Genomic DNA, 13,366 nt, shown 5'->3' on the forward strand with positions numbered 1-13,366 from the left:
ATTTTTGGAGAAAAGGGCATTAATTTAAGGCTCCAGAGAGGCCTAAAGAATAAAGGTCTGGACCTAAAATAGAAATATTACCGTTAAAATGTAACTAGTGTTACTATCAACAATAAAATTACAACAGTACCCTGGCTATAAATCCTAGATAGATAATTATGTTCTTTTCTCACTTCATCACACGTGCAGCAGAATCATTTTATCCTCTACATTACTGCATAGACCTCAGCCTGATTTAATTTGATTTCTTTAAGCCTGATCCAGGTTGAGCTGCTAATAAAGTTTTAAATTCAAAATGTTTTGGCTTATTGTTTGATCAGTAGTAATGCATCAAAAAAAATATTTTGGTACTAGACATATTGATAAAATGTCATGAGTTTGTGGTTTATTGTGTCTTATTGCTAGCAGCACATCACATCTCACACCTCTAGACAGAAATATCTCAACAACTAGATATATTAAAATAAGAATGAATTCTGCTGACTTGGTGATTCACTGTCATTTCCTATAGTGCCACCATTATGACATTTGTGGTTTTGAGTAAAATGTCTCAACACATATTAGATGGACTGTGGAGAAATGAAACCTGATACTCAAATTTATACCCAACATAATGACTTAGTGATCGTGATGTACTTTGTGTTTATTGCAAATTAGCTAAACATCAGCCTGTTGTCACAGTGAACATGTAATCACTATTAAGAATGATAGTATGTTTTGCACCAAATCACTGGAATGTGAAAATATTGCTAAAAAGAAGTCTGACAGGATGAAAAACATGAAAAGTCAAGTGCTCCATTGTAAATCCCTGTGAGACCAGAGAAGTCAGAGGTCAGTAGCAGCAGGAGGCAAAGAGTTCAACGGTCCAAGTTCAAGACTTCGACAGCCCGCAAGGGTTCAGGCCTCTCCCAGTGTGGAATCAGAAAGTGCATGAGGGATTGTCACTGACTTTTTGAGCACTTTATACACACTGTCTACCATTCCACAGAGATTTACAAAAGACCCTCCCTGTGTTTAGCCTGAGGGAAAAACCCACATCAGCGGCTGTCATGATGTAATGTAAACAAGAACAACATGAGAGACAAAAAAAAAAAAAAGAAAAGAAAGAAATTGTTTATATGTAGCCAAACAACAATCTCTGTGTCATTAGTACTGCTGTGCATGACTTACAAGAACCCTTCATCTGATTACTTAAGTCACACTGGTGGGGGTGCACTGGTGGGGGTGCACTGGTGGCGTAATGGCTAACCATACTGCAATATCCACAACTCAACTCCCAGCACTTCATATAACCCTACATTTCCTGTCTGTGTACTGTCAAACAAAGGAAAAAGCGTGAAAAAATCAATTAAGTTAGGGGACCTATGACATCATGGTTACAATATCATGGTAAAGAAACACATTTTGACTCACAAGAAATAAGAAACCATTAACTCCAACAATAAAATACAACATTTTGTTGATGTTGGAGTTAAAGAAAATGCTGACTTCAAACAACGACCTTGCAATGCTAACAGTAGCACACTACTTCTTCATTTGACCCTGCCATAGTTCATAACTGCAACAGCCACTCAAGGGTTTTGTCACATGTATATAATTTTTGAAATCACACAACAAGATGTAAATTGGTGCATGATCACTCAGGTGTAATTGTGTCAAGAAAACTATGGTAGAAACTCAAGAATGCGGTTTCAAGGTTAAATAGTTGAATTGATGGCAGCCACTAATTTGTTTTGATGTGTGCATTAAAGGTAGAATATGTAGAATGAGCAGAACAACGCCATCTAATGTCTCGAGATCGTAGTCGCAACAACCAAAAAGTAATTCCAGCAGTTGGGTTGCCAGGTCCGGTGCCGGATTTTATTTTAGCTCTAACTCTGTAAATATACCACTTTATCCACATGTCTAACCTTTTTAGGCGAGAAAGTAGCCCTTTAGATCCACAATGTGACGCTAATTTGTCCAAATAACATCTGCTTAAAGTTTTGTTCCTGCGAATTCGGAGCCGCTCAAGTTAGCCGTAGCGAGTAACGCACTTCCGGTCATTTTCACAAAATAAAACACCCGTTGCCTTTTATTATTAAGAAAACCATAACGATAGAGTTGGTGCTTTTATTTTGAAAACAGGAAGCGAACATACCCTCGCTGTAACTGACTTGAAACAAAGTCCTTCTAAGGCAAGTCAACTCACTCGGCGGCAAAATTGGCCACGCCTCCGGGCAGCTATTTGGCCATAGGAAGACCAACCGGCTATCTAAATGAATAGGGAGAGAGCTGTATCTCCATTTTCCGAGGTCTAAGGGACATAAAAAACATATGTTTTGAAATCACGATGAAAATCAAACTATAATCACTGAAAGGGTTTGATGGTTTGGTATCAAATTAACGTTTTAAAAGCCTTTTTCCTTACAGGCATCTTGGACTGCGCATGCGCAATACTTCACGACAGTCTTCATTTACGACAGGCACTGACATCAAGACGTCATCTTACGCTCACAGCAGAGACAGGAGTTTGCTCACAGTCAACTTTACCACATCATGCCACAATTTTGGATAAAGCATTACAAAATATATGTACACAAAGTAGTATAAACTGCTGATCATGTGTTTTAAAATGTCGCTGTTGAAAATGACTTCCAAGTGTCGCAAAAACGTGACCGCGTAGGACCAGCAAAATGATTGGAGCAACGGCACCAGAAGAGGCGGGACATGTGCAAACACCGGCCATCTTGGCGTTACGTAGTTTCCCTATGCATTTCAATGGGAGTGATATGTCTCCTCTTATTATAATGTCTCTGCTTGAAACCACCGAGGTACATTACATTGTGGGAGTAGCAGCAATGTCTCTGCATGTACTGCCTAATCCTAAGCACTGATTGGCTTGTGTGTGGTGTCGTCAGAAGCAGAAGAGGCTCACGGTCGTAAACATCTAGTCACGTGTACTCTGAGATGGACGCGCAGGTCAGGAAATGACGTAAACGGACCGTATATGGTTTGTTATTTGTGTTATTACATTACGTGTTGGACTAAATACATGTTGACATATTGAGGAAAGTATTCCGGTTAGAAGGAAACGGATTTCATATTTCAGCAGAATGGATACTTGGCGAGCTGTACAGAAAGTCCTGAGTCATAAGATGAACGTTGTGGATAAAGGGAAGACTTTGAAGGTATGTAGGCATTATAGCTTTTCTTACTTAGCTCAGGGGCTAGCCGAGCTAATCGCTAATACTATTACGGCTGTGAGCAACCATATAAGTCGTGAGTGGTCTTGAATGAATCAGGTCAATCTAAGCTTTCCAACTATGTACGGCATGAACATATATGTTTAAGGGTTGGTGTTTAAAACATTCAGAAGAACGTGTGGCTACTTCCTAACATCTGTCCCGTCCCGTGAACGGAACAGCGTGCGTTAAGAGGTTAATGATCAAATATCAAAATCCGAATAGCGTCAGAAAGTCAACCCACTCTCCACATTTCCATTTCTACCGTTTTGATACTTCATGGTACACAAACAAATAGCATCTCATATGAAAGCTAAGACCCTGGCGAGTTCAACAATACCACTATTATTGCGCTAAAAACTCAGTGAACCAGCAGCCAAAGAATACAAAGGTAAACAACCACTTATTTACAGCGACTAACAGATATTCTGTCTTACCTTCGAAGTTTTGTGATGAAAAGTTGTACTTGAGAGCAAAAAACGCTGGTTTTAGTAAGTCCAACACGGCTCTGCTTGTTTACAACTCCATTTCACCCAGTGCCAGCCTACAGTAGCTGCGCTGGAACAACAGATAACCCTGGCAACCCGCAATTCCGGCCGCTAATTGGCTGGTACAGTGTACACAGAACGTCATTGTCGAACCCGTCAAAATTTTTAAAAAATATTAATTCAGACAAATTTTTTTTAATGGAAAAGCAATACTTTCATTCTGTACCCCTCAAAATGCCCCGTGGCTGTATTATTTAAAAAAAAATATAGCTTTTAATAAATATTCTACATATTCAACCTTTAATAAAGGAAACACTTGAGGAAAAGGCAGTCCTAAAATACAAAACATTCAACACCGAGAGCAACCGGGTAAAAAAGAAAACAACAGAAATACGAGAAGAATAACTAATACAATGTGAAATGTAAACATTAAAATGTATGAATAAAAAATAGAATAAGTTATACAGTCTGAGAGCAGCTCAGCTAAAGCGCTGTGTCTTACTTAAAATATGAAGGATTTTCAGCTTTGAGGAGCTGAATGGTTCTGTATCTAATCCCTTAATGAGACCACAACCTCACAGAGACCAAATGACAGACATATCAGTGTCCATGTTTAGAGTTATATTTTTTCACCCAGCATTTGAATCCCAACTTTTCTCTAAAATGCCCTGTTTTTTAGATTTGTGATGATGTGTGATGCCAAATAAATCAGCCAGGACAGATCACAGATAACATGCAGCAAAGGTCATGAGACAGACAGGAACCCATGACATTATACATATATTGCGTGCCTCAGAGCTGTTTTGTTTTATACTGCTTTATTACGTCCATGTGATTTAGTAGCTTTAAATTGATGTGTAATTGCAGCCCCTCAGATAAACTGCAGGCTTGTCTGCTATCTGGGAAACATTATATTTTATAGTTGGATATCTATTCAGTCATGGAAACTTCCTCGCCTGCTTAAATCTTGATAAGTATCATTCACTTTACGTGTCAGTTGTGTGTATCAACAAAGCAGTTATAGCAGTTGATGTGGATGATTTCTAGGTTGGGTTAGATAGCTAACATTTACTGTTGTGTGACAGACTGCAGTGTCTACATAAAGTCTAATCAGCTGAGATTGTAAGAGGGCTAATTTACTAGTTTAGTTTGGGACAACATACAACCTTGGACTTAATTTTGTAGTTTTGTAGTCACCATTTCTATCAATAATAATACTATTATAATCCACCAGAGTAAATGCTGAGATCTAGAACAAATTGACATCACTAAAAAGAAGTCAGATAGTGAGGCTGGACCTGTCCTTAAAATATCAATACTGCAAATATGAATCTTGTTTTGAATATCAATACAAGTGTTGCTATAGAAACAAAAGAAAAACCATCTCAAGTCCATCTAGAAACACATGGACACTTTTATAGGCGCTGTACTTTTTGTTACTTTGCTGCTCACTTGTGTGACCTCTTTATATTACGCAGTCTTCTTCTTGCCTCCTTCACTCCCTCTCTAAATTGAATAGCATGTAGCACCATACATCATGTCCACTTGTAATTTCAGATGGTAAGACTGTGGTGATTGGAACTCCTTCGAGGGGAAGTTAATGAGAGCTTAAAAACCACTAAGAAAGTGCACATCTCATATTCTTTGTGGGACCTGTGATACTCCATCTTCACTCTCTCAGAGTTTGACCTGATCCTGATTTTCCCTGTACTGTTTCTTCTCATCACACCATTAGCTCTACAGTAGGCAGCAGTCTGGTTACTAGTCATAGGAAGGATTTCCATTGTCAAATGTGTCTGACTTATCTTCCTGCCTTTGCCCTTTCAAACCTGTCTTGGCAAAGTGCATGTGGGCCCCCCTCCCTGTACCCATAATTTAAAATGTGACCTTGTATGTGACAAATGTGGCTGATCATCTGACTGGCCATGCTTGCCTGTGTTTGACTGTTAAAACAATGTTGTTATGTTGCCAGATCTAAATAAAGGCTTTGGTCAATATAATGTTATCATGAGCAATAGAGATTATGGACAAAATTACTAAACTAGGTTGTGAAGAACCTTTTTGCATTTTCTAGGCGTTCAGCTGACATTCAAATATTTATTTGTATTTATGTGAAAATACCTTTATTATGTACAATTTTCTGCAACTCACCTCTGATGGTGTGTAAGCAGAAGTAAAATATTCATTGACTTATAATAAAACAGAATTGAGACACACCAAAACACAAACAATGTATTAACAAATCAATTAACAATCAATGCAGGGAAACACACAATTGTTCTAACTTAAACTCAACTTTTTACAATGATATGTGGATTCTTGGATCATGACGAGATGGCAAAAAAATGTGTTTCAAATATACAGGAATACTCTCCAAAACTGTTTTCACTGTAAATCAAACTGAAAATTATTCACCCAGAACTATAAAAAGTTAATACATGATAACACTGAAACTACAGGCTGAGGTAGATGTTTGTTTGTTTGTTTGTTTGTTTGTGCGTGTGTGTGTGTGTGTGTGTGTTGTGTGTGCGTGTGTGTGTGTGTGTGTGTATGTGTGTCTGTATGCTAGCAGAACTGCTGGTTCTGTCTCCTCAGCGGGATGAAGAATGGGTGAAACAGCGCCTCCTCCAGGGTGATACGTCTGCAGGCATCATACTCCAACATGCAGCTGAGCAGGTCAAACAGCTGCCTCTCTTCCTCACTCTCCCTCTGCATGTACTGCTGAGAGACACACAGTTACTGTTACTTCCTGCTGGCCGCACTTCTACCACAGGACTGCAGCTAGCTGATCTGAGTGCTTAGTACCTTCAGAGGTTTACAGTGTTCCCTGATGTACTCAGCAGAGGAGCTCTGTTCATCCCAATTCAGACACTCGTTGTGCACGTAGTGCTGCTTTCTACACACACAAAAATGTACATACATTTGAGTTAAACAATGGTTAGTTGTAGTAGTAGTAGTAGTTATGGTCTTGTTCTCACCTGGTTTGTTTCAGCAGGTGAGGGGGAATCGGCCCCAGGATTTTCTCCATCATGGCTAGATGTTCTTTACTGTCGTGAGTCTAAAAACAACAGACAGACAAGGACGGCAGGGCTGTTCATATGTGTTTATATGAGTTGTTTTGCTCTTGTACACCTACAAAAATAAGAACCAAGATCAAATATAGTTATCTCTCATCTCTGGACTTGTGACGATTAATATTAAGAACCATGGACTGTGGATGTGCGTGTGCATGTGTGTGTACCGGAAAGAGTGTCTGTCCGAGGTAATACTCCATGAGAACGCAGGCCAGGCTCCAAACATCACATGACTGGTTCCAGCCCAGATCTGATCGCACAATATAAAAATACAAACATGTATTAATGTCATAGTCAACTGGTTCAATTTAATAGTTATATGTGTGTGTGCATGACTGCTTGTTTACCCAGTATTATTTCTGGAGCTCGATAGTGGCGTGTCGACACCAGAGATTCATGGTGTTCGTGGTCAAATGTGGCAGTGCCAAAATCCACCACCTTAACATCCAGACTCCTCAGCTTCTTCTCCTTACAATTCTGACACACACATATACACATTACTAAACATCCTTTACTATTTGCAAAACCTTGAAATTATAGTGTAACATTTTCACTTTTTAGTTGATATTTTGAGTCAGTACAAACCTCTAGAACAAAAATCAATAATTATGACTCTGTAAGTAATATTTCTCAAGTCTGTTTTTACCATCTTGTCATTGAATTCCAGGTTGCAGTCGGAGCAGACAAAGAGGATGTTTTCTGGTTTCAGGTCTGTGTGGGTCAGCTTGTTACGATGCAGAACTGTAGAAAAACACAAAAACGCAATCAGTGCACCAGAAGTGTAATGACAAGTTGCTCCATGTAGTCTCAGTCTTGTTTGGCTGCAATGTAAACAGATACACCAATTGCCCCTATGTACTTCTGAAGATGTAACTGGTGTCACCAAATCACAGCACTTAAATCTTAAGGACTATATCTTCAATTCAAACAATTGTCTTCTTGCTTTCATTTGAATATATCTGGTGTAAAATGTGGAATATTTCAGATCTTTTTGCCCGTGGTGGTGCAGCAGACACCTGACTCACAGCAGACAGCTCTGAAGATCTGGAAGGCCATGTGTCGGATCTGTTCCACACTGAACGGCAGGAAGTTGTTCTGTTGGAGGAACTCAAAGGTGCTGAGACCCAGCAGCTCAAACACGATGCAGATGTGACCTTCGTGGTCAAACCAGTCTAGCATTCTGACGCAGGCGCTGGCAAGAGAGTATAAATGATCCATAAACATGAGGCATGACATCTAAATAACAGAAGACCCAGCAGAATTAAGATGAGGAAAAATGTTTATGTATGACTTAGCTTTTCTTACCTACAGCACATGGATTAATTAAAGGCATGAAAGGTGACATTTAATGCTTTTAGAGGATGAATTAGCCCTCCAGCATTTACTCTTGCTGCTCTGATGCAGCTATACTCACAAATTGTTCTCGTCATCCAGACTGTTGATCTCCTCCAGCACTGCGATCTCTGACTTTGCTACTTCACGGAAACAGTCAATATTCCTTACAATCTTCACAGCCACATGCTCATCTCTGTTGAACATACAGACAATTACACACAGATAAGACATAAGACAAAATTCCTGGATTAATGCCTCAAAGATGAATTCTTGTGCATTTAATTTACATGATGATTAAAGTGTTGGTGCTTTGTTTCTGTTGGCTAATAACTCAGGGTGTTATGATGATGAATGGAAACTGGTTTGAAGAAGATTAAATTAAAGCAGTAAAACCATTCAACTTTTAGAAGGCACACATGCTTACTTTTCTCTATCAATACACTCCACCACCTTTCCAAAAGCTCCTACTCCCAGTATAGATACCACCTCATCTGGCAAGGACAGACATAAATTAATTAGTGACAGTAATGTAAATGGCAATGTCTTAAGAGGCTAATACAATTTTCAATGTAAAAAAATAAGAGATTTTTGCAAAAATAGGCCAAAAAATAAACAGGAAGTACTTGAAAATATAGTACAGCCTTCAAAGTGTTGATTTCAAGACCGATAACAAGCTGACAAAGCCTGCCACATTTCAAAGATGTCTTCATATGTTGCTTGGAAATGCAGTCACAGTAGGTTTATTTTTTTCTATATTACGATCCATTATGCATTGAACAGTTGGTGGTTTAATGGTGTTGACAGACAGTCCGTTGCTAAATGATGCAGAAAAATTGAACTTCCCTGGGTCCCCACTGTGTCACAGAAATGAAAAAAAGAGTCTGCAGCTTTTGATGAAATGCAGTTTTAGTTTTTGTCTTTTTGAGGCTGGGCAGTATTAGTAAGAGGGAAGATGTGGGTCTGACACGGCACGGTTGATAGTGAAGGTATAGCAATACGGGGACAGATTTGTGAAGACCCTCACATTCAGACCACATCTGGAGGTGCTGTGGCTCACACTGTAATAGGATCTGGGGTAACAACAAGCTATGTGTTCACACCACCAGCAACCTCACATCAACTGGAGCTAGCTGACAGTTTGCATGAGAAGTTATTTACTGTAGAAATCTCACATACATTTGAGATAAGTGGTGATTCATGCAACATCACTCCCAAATTCACCTCTAACCATCTTTCCTGCACCGACAAAGGAAATGAAATGACATTGGTGACAGAAAATAGTCTCTGAAATTTGACTGAAACTGTATAAATAAATGTTTATCCTTCCACACCCTCAACACCTCAGCAACTCATATAATATTAACCTTGTTGCATCTAGCCTCATTTATAAAACTATGTCAATATATTGTATTGTATATCTACTGTGCCTTAAAACTGTTTAATAATAATAACACATTTTTTATTGATTACATTTTGTTTTTCATTATTGTGATTTCTTCTCTATTTAATGCATTTATTCCTCTGGTCATTTGGTATCCCTTTATTGCTCTGGCCTGCCACTATGTACACTGAAGAAAAGCTGTAGATGTTACAAATGCACAATAATTAATGTTTTGATATTTTCCCAATGCTCACTTCAAAAAAACTAAAAACCTTTTTTTTTTTAATTAAAATTTTTGAAAAGAAAACAATTTCTAGATTTGCTGGTAGTGTGAAAGTACAGTGCCCTTCAAGATGTAAGAAACATCAAAGCTATGACAAGGATAGCAAAGACACTAAAGATAGAAGTCACATACATCTTTCTTTCATCAAAAGGCCAATGTGATCGACCAGGTGGCCGTCTTCATCATCATCCTCACAGCTCTTTCCCCTGTGACTCTCCTGTACTCCATTATCATCCTCATTGACAGCACTGTCACCATTGCAAGCATTTTCAAGCTGGAGCGAGCTGTCATCAGAATTGGTTGAAAGCTGAAGATATATGACAAATGGAAGATGAAGCGATGAAGGAGTCATGCGTGTTCGCGTTGGTGGTATGTAGCCCAAAGAGACGCACAGGTCGACAATCCGACATATGGACAAGAAAATACAAGAGAAAGACAGAGCAACAATTTGAGACTCATGGGTCTAGCAGCTAATGAAAAAAACAGTGTGTGGTTTGAGATTCGATGGAATAATAAATATGTCTATTTAAAAAAAAGCATGGCATTTCGAAGACATGTTAAAGATTCTACATGTATTGAAGGGTTATTGTGTAGGTTTTAAATTACTTCTTCCTTCAACTTGCAATTTTAGACTACTGTGAGACATTCAAAATAAATACACACCTTAATATATAAATTTAAAAGGTCCAACCCAAGATGTAGAAAACTAAAACTGTCTGTCTGATCTTACAGCCAGACAGAATCAGAGAAATGGAGGCGAGAAGAATATTTACAGGAAGAAGGCTATCTTACCGAGTTACCAATCTCTGGAAAGGTGTGGTGGTTGCACTGGTTGCAGCTTTCAGTCTTTCTGTGCAGATCATCATCACCGTCTAACAGCAGATAGAGAAACAAAGCAATGATGTCTTGCTGCAGTTACAGTAAAAACTACTGAAACCATACACACCCAACAAACTATGAAAAACACACTGATATAATCCTACTTAGAACATCAAGAAAATGTTTTGCACAATAAAGAAAAACATGATGTGTGTGAATTTTCAAATACATTGTCAGATATTGTACTTTTCTGAAGATTTTCTTTATTCACTTCAGTAAGAGTTAAAATTAAACACTTTTATTCAACTGAACTGATTGGGCATCAATTAGGTCCAATTTTTTGGCAGTAAAATAATATACACACTGTTTCCATAACTCCTTTTAACTTTCATTCTTGAATTAGTGAAGTAATTAGCAGATAGGGAACAATTAAGGCAGAGAAAAAGGAGGTTATTTTCAAATGACTTTTTTTACTTCTGGAGGGGAATCTTTCTCTCTTCATGCATCTTGTTAACCTCATTCAGGACTTTTTTTTGCCCATTTCTTGGAAGACAGACAAGAATGCTTTAGTATAGAAAAGCCACTGTGAGCTGCTGGTTAACAGAGGTGGCTTGGTTAACTAGATGTACATTTGAAAAACCAACCACTCACTCCTCATTCTTAAAGTTTGTTCTCTTGGAAAAATAAAATAAAAAACTATAATATGCAACAAAGGTGATATTTATACCTTATGGGAAGTATTTTTATGTTTTAGAAGACAAAAGATTTCAAGGATGAAGAAGACTAGTTGGTTTAGCAAATGTTCGGCGGGTTTACTTTCCAACCTCTGCTAAGACTCATGGGTGGCCGCTTCCTTGAGCTTTTCTATGGGAACCATCCAGGACTGACTCCCACGCAGATGATGAGACCAGAATAGGGCTAGCATCTTGTACCTTTGTGTCCACCTACTGACTTCAATGTGAGCTGGACTTCACAGGACAAACGTGACATATATGGTCAACATTTATGTGGAAGTACCTATCCAGGAACCAAAGTTGTCGTCTGTTCTGCCCATGGTGCTGTTTCCCACACTGGACCCTGTAGAGCCTCTGGTAGATCTAGTGACTGCGGGTTGGGTAAGAAGGAGAAACACGCAGATGAGGTTCATGTGATGTTTTTATGAGTAGAAGAGCAAAACAATTCAGTCTTTCCTCTGATGCCAGAGGAAAAGATCTGATTGGTTTATATTTTACAGTTCTGTGTTAGAGGACTTGACTACTTAACCATCTTTGTAGACTTTAACATTAAGATAGGTACAGATGAGCTATGGTAATATTAGCGTGTTTAAATTTAGCATGTAACAGTAAGCATGTTGACATGCTAATACTAATGTAGATAGCATTAAATTGAACCGAATAGAATTCAATTGAATATGTGGTGTTGTTAAGGCTAAGTTTGTTTATCTTTGTTGACATTTCTTTGTAGGTGACTGAGGCTGTGTGTATGCATGCATATATTTACATATTTGTATACATGTATGTATTTATGTAAATAATACTGTGGGAGATCTTTTGTGATTTTACATATGCAGGTTGTTTGTATGTTTCAGTCAGTTGTACTGTAAGGATATTTGTTTGCTGATGATAAATGTGTACGTTTCAAATAACTGCCCAGAAAAGAAAAAAAGAATCATTATTTATTAATTTGTTGTTGCTGTATGCAACCGTAGCATGTTCGTAGCTAATGACTGAATGCTAACCTTTGGCATGTTGACAGAGCAGCAGTATAAAAACTGTACACATCATGCTAGTGTTAATAATTGTAAGTTGTTCATCTAGTTATAAAGCATTTTATATGTGTACATTTTGACCTGCTGTTAGTGTTAGCAGAAAAGTCAATAAATCAACAAATAATTATTTATTGATTATGAGAATCCATTCAGTAGATAGTTCACTCCGGACAAAGACGACAAATGATGACTGAATATTATTGTTGTTAACACTTGTAAGTGTATTCTGAATTAATATCACATTGTTCCATACTAGCACAAATGAAGTAGTTGAAAAACAATTAGGTAGGAGCATCATAACTTACAAGATCTGTTGCTGCACCTTAAAGATTGGGTTCCTAAGAGAGTCAAAAAGTCTTCAACACCATCTGTTACGTTTCTATTCTCTTCTGTCCAGACACATTTTATAAAGCTACAATATTTAATCTAGGCCAAGATAAATTCCACTGAAATGTCACGTTTCCCTGTAAACAGAAGAAGCGGACTTCACAGCTCTTAAGTCGTCACTGAGCTCTGCCTGGCATTCAAAGCCTCTCTCCATGGCCCTTGGGGCAAAGGTTTCCCTGTCTCCTCCACTCCGATGCTCTCTTCTCTGTTTTCAAAGCTATACATAGTGTAAGACCCCTCCAACCTACAAACTATTGGCGCCCCTATCTCCAGGGCTTTCCCTGGCCTTTTGGTGAAGGCTTAGTTACGACCCCCCATCGAGCAAAGCAGCTTCCAGAGAGGTGAGAAGATAACATGAAACTGTAATGGTCCCAGTGGGGAAATTAGGTTAATAGAGCAGTCACGTGATTTGTCAGCGTAAAATAGAATAGAAACTAGATTAGAGATATCACAATGATAATATCAATAGAACATATTGTGTAGAAGTGAATGTATGAGGTTTTAGAAAGGTACATGTTGCTTGATTTTGACTTTGTTGATTTGATATTGATTTATTGGTGTCATTTAATGGTTAGCATGCAGCTCTTTCATCAAGTGTAAATAAATA

At 38.3% G+C, this 13,366-nt stretch overlaps 1 protein-coding gene across 1 annotated transcript; it reads right to left on the reverse strand.

The window, feature by feature from the left end:
- Window positions 1-6,253: 6,253 nt before the first annotated feature.
- On the reverse strand, window positions 6,254-10,137 carry LOC128371804 (dual specificity protein kinase CLK4-like). Its single transcript, XM_053332179.1, has 10 exons — window positions 9,918-10,137; window positions 8,546-8,612; window positions 8,201-8,314; window positions 7,812-7,978; window positions 7,433-7,527; window positions 7,134-7,263; window positions 6,954-7,036; window positions 6,691-6,770; window positions 6,518-6,608; window positions 6,254-6,433 (listed from the first exon to the last, which is right to left on the reverse strand). The coding sequence occupies exons 1-10, from the start codon at window positions 10,135-10,137 to the stop codon at window positions 6,278-6,280; spliced, it is 1,203 nt and encodes a 400-aa protein (XP_053188154.1). The 3' UTR covers window positions 6,254-6,277.
- Between the last annotated feature and the right edge of the window lie 3,229 nt (window positions 10,138-13,366).

The sequence above is a fragment of the Scomber japonicus genome, chromosome 13, assembly GCF_027409825.1.
Source record: "Scomber japonicus isolate fScoJap1 chromosome 13, fScoJap1.pri, whole genome shotgun sequence".
Classification (NCBI taxonomy): domain Eukaryota; kingdom Metazoa; phylum Chordata; class Actinopteri; order Scombriformes; family Scombridae; genus Scomber; species Scomber japonicus.

Coding starts and splice junctions, on each gene's coding strand:
- LOC128371804 (XM_053332179.1), bottom strand. CDS start 10,137: ATGACTCCTTCATCGCTTCATCTTCCATTTGTCATATATCTTCAGCTT. Junction 8,315..8,545: donor GAGTGTATTGATAGAGAAAA/GTAAGCATGTGT, acceptor TATGTTCAACAG/AGATGAGCATGTGGCTGTGA. Junction 6,434..6,517: donor AACACTGTAAACCTCTGAAG/GTACTAAGCACT, acceptor TGTGTCTCTCAG/CAGTACATGCAGAGGGAGAG.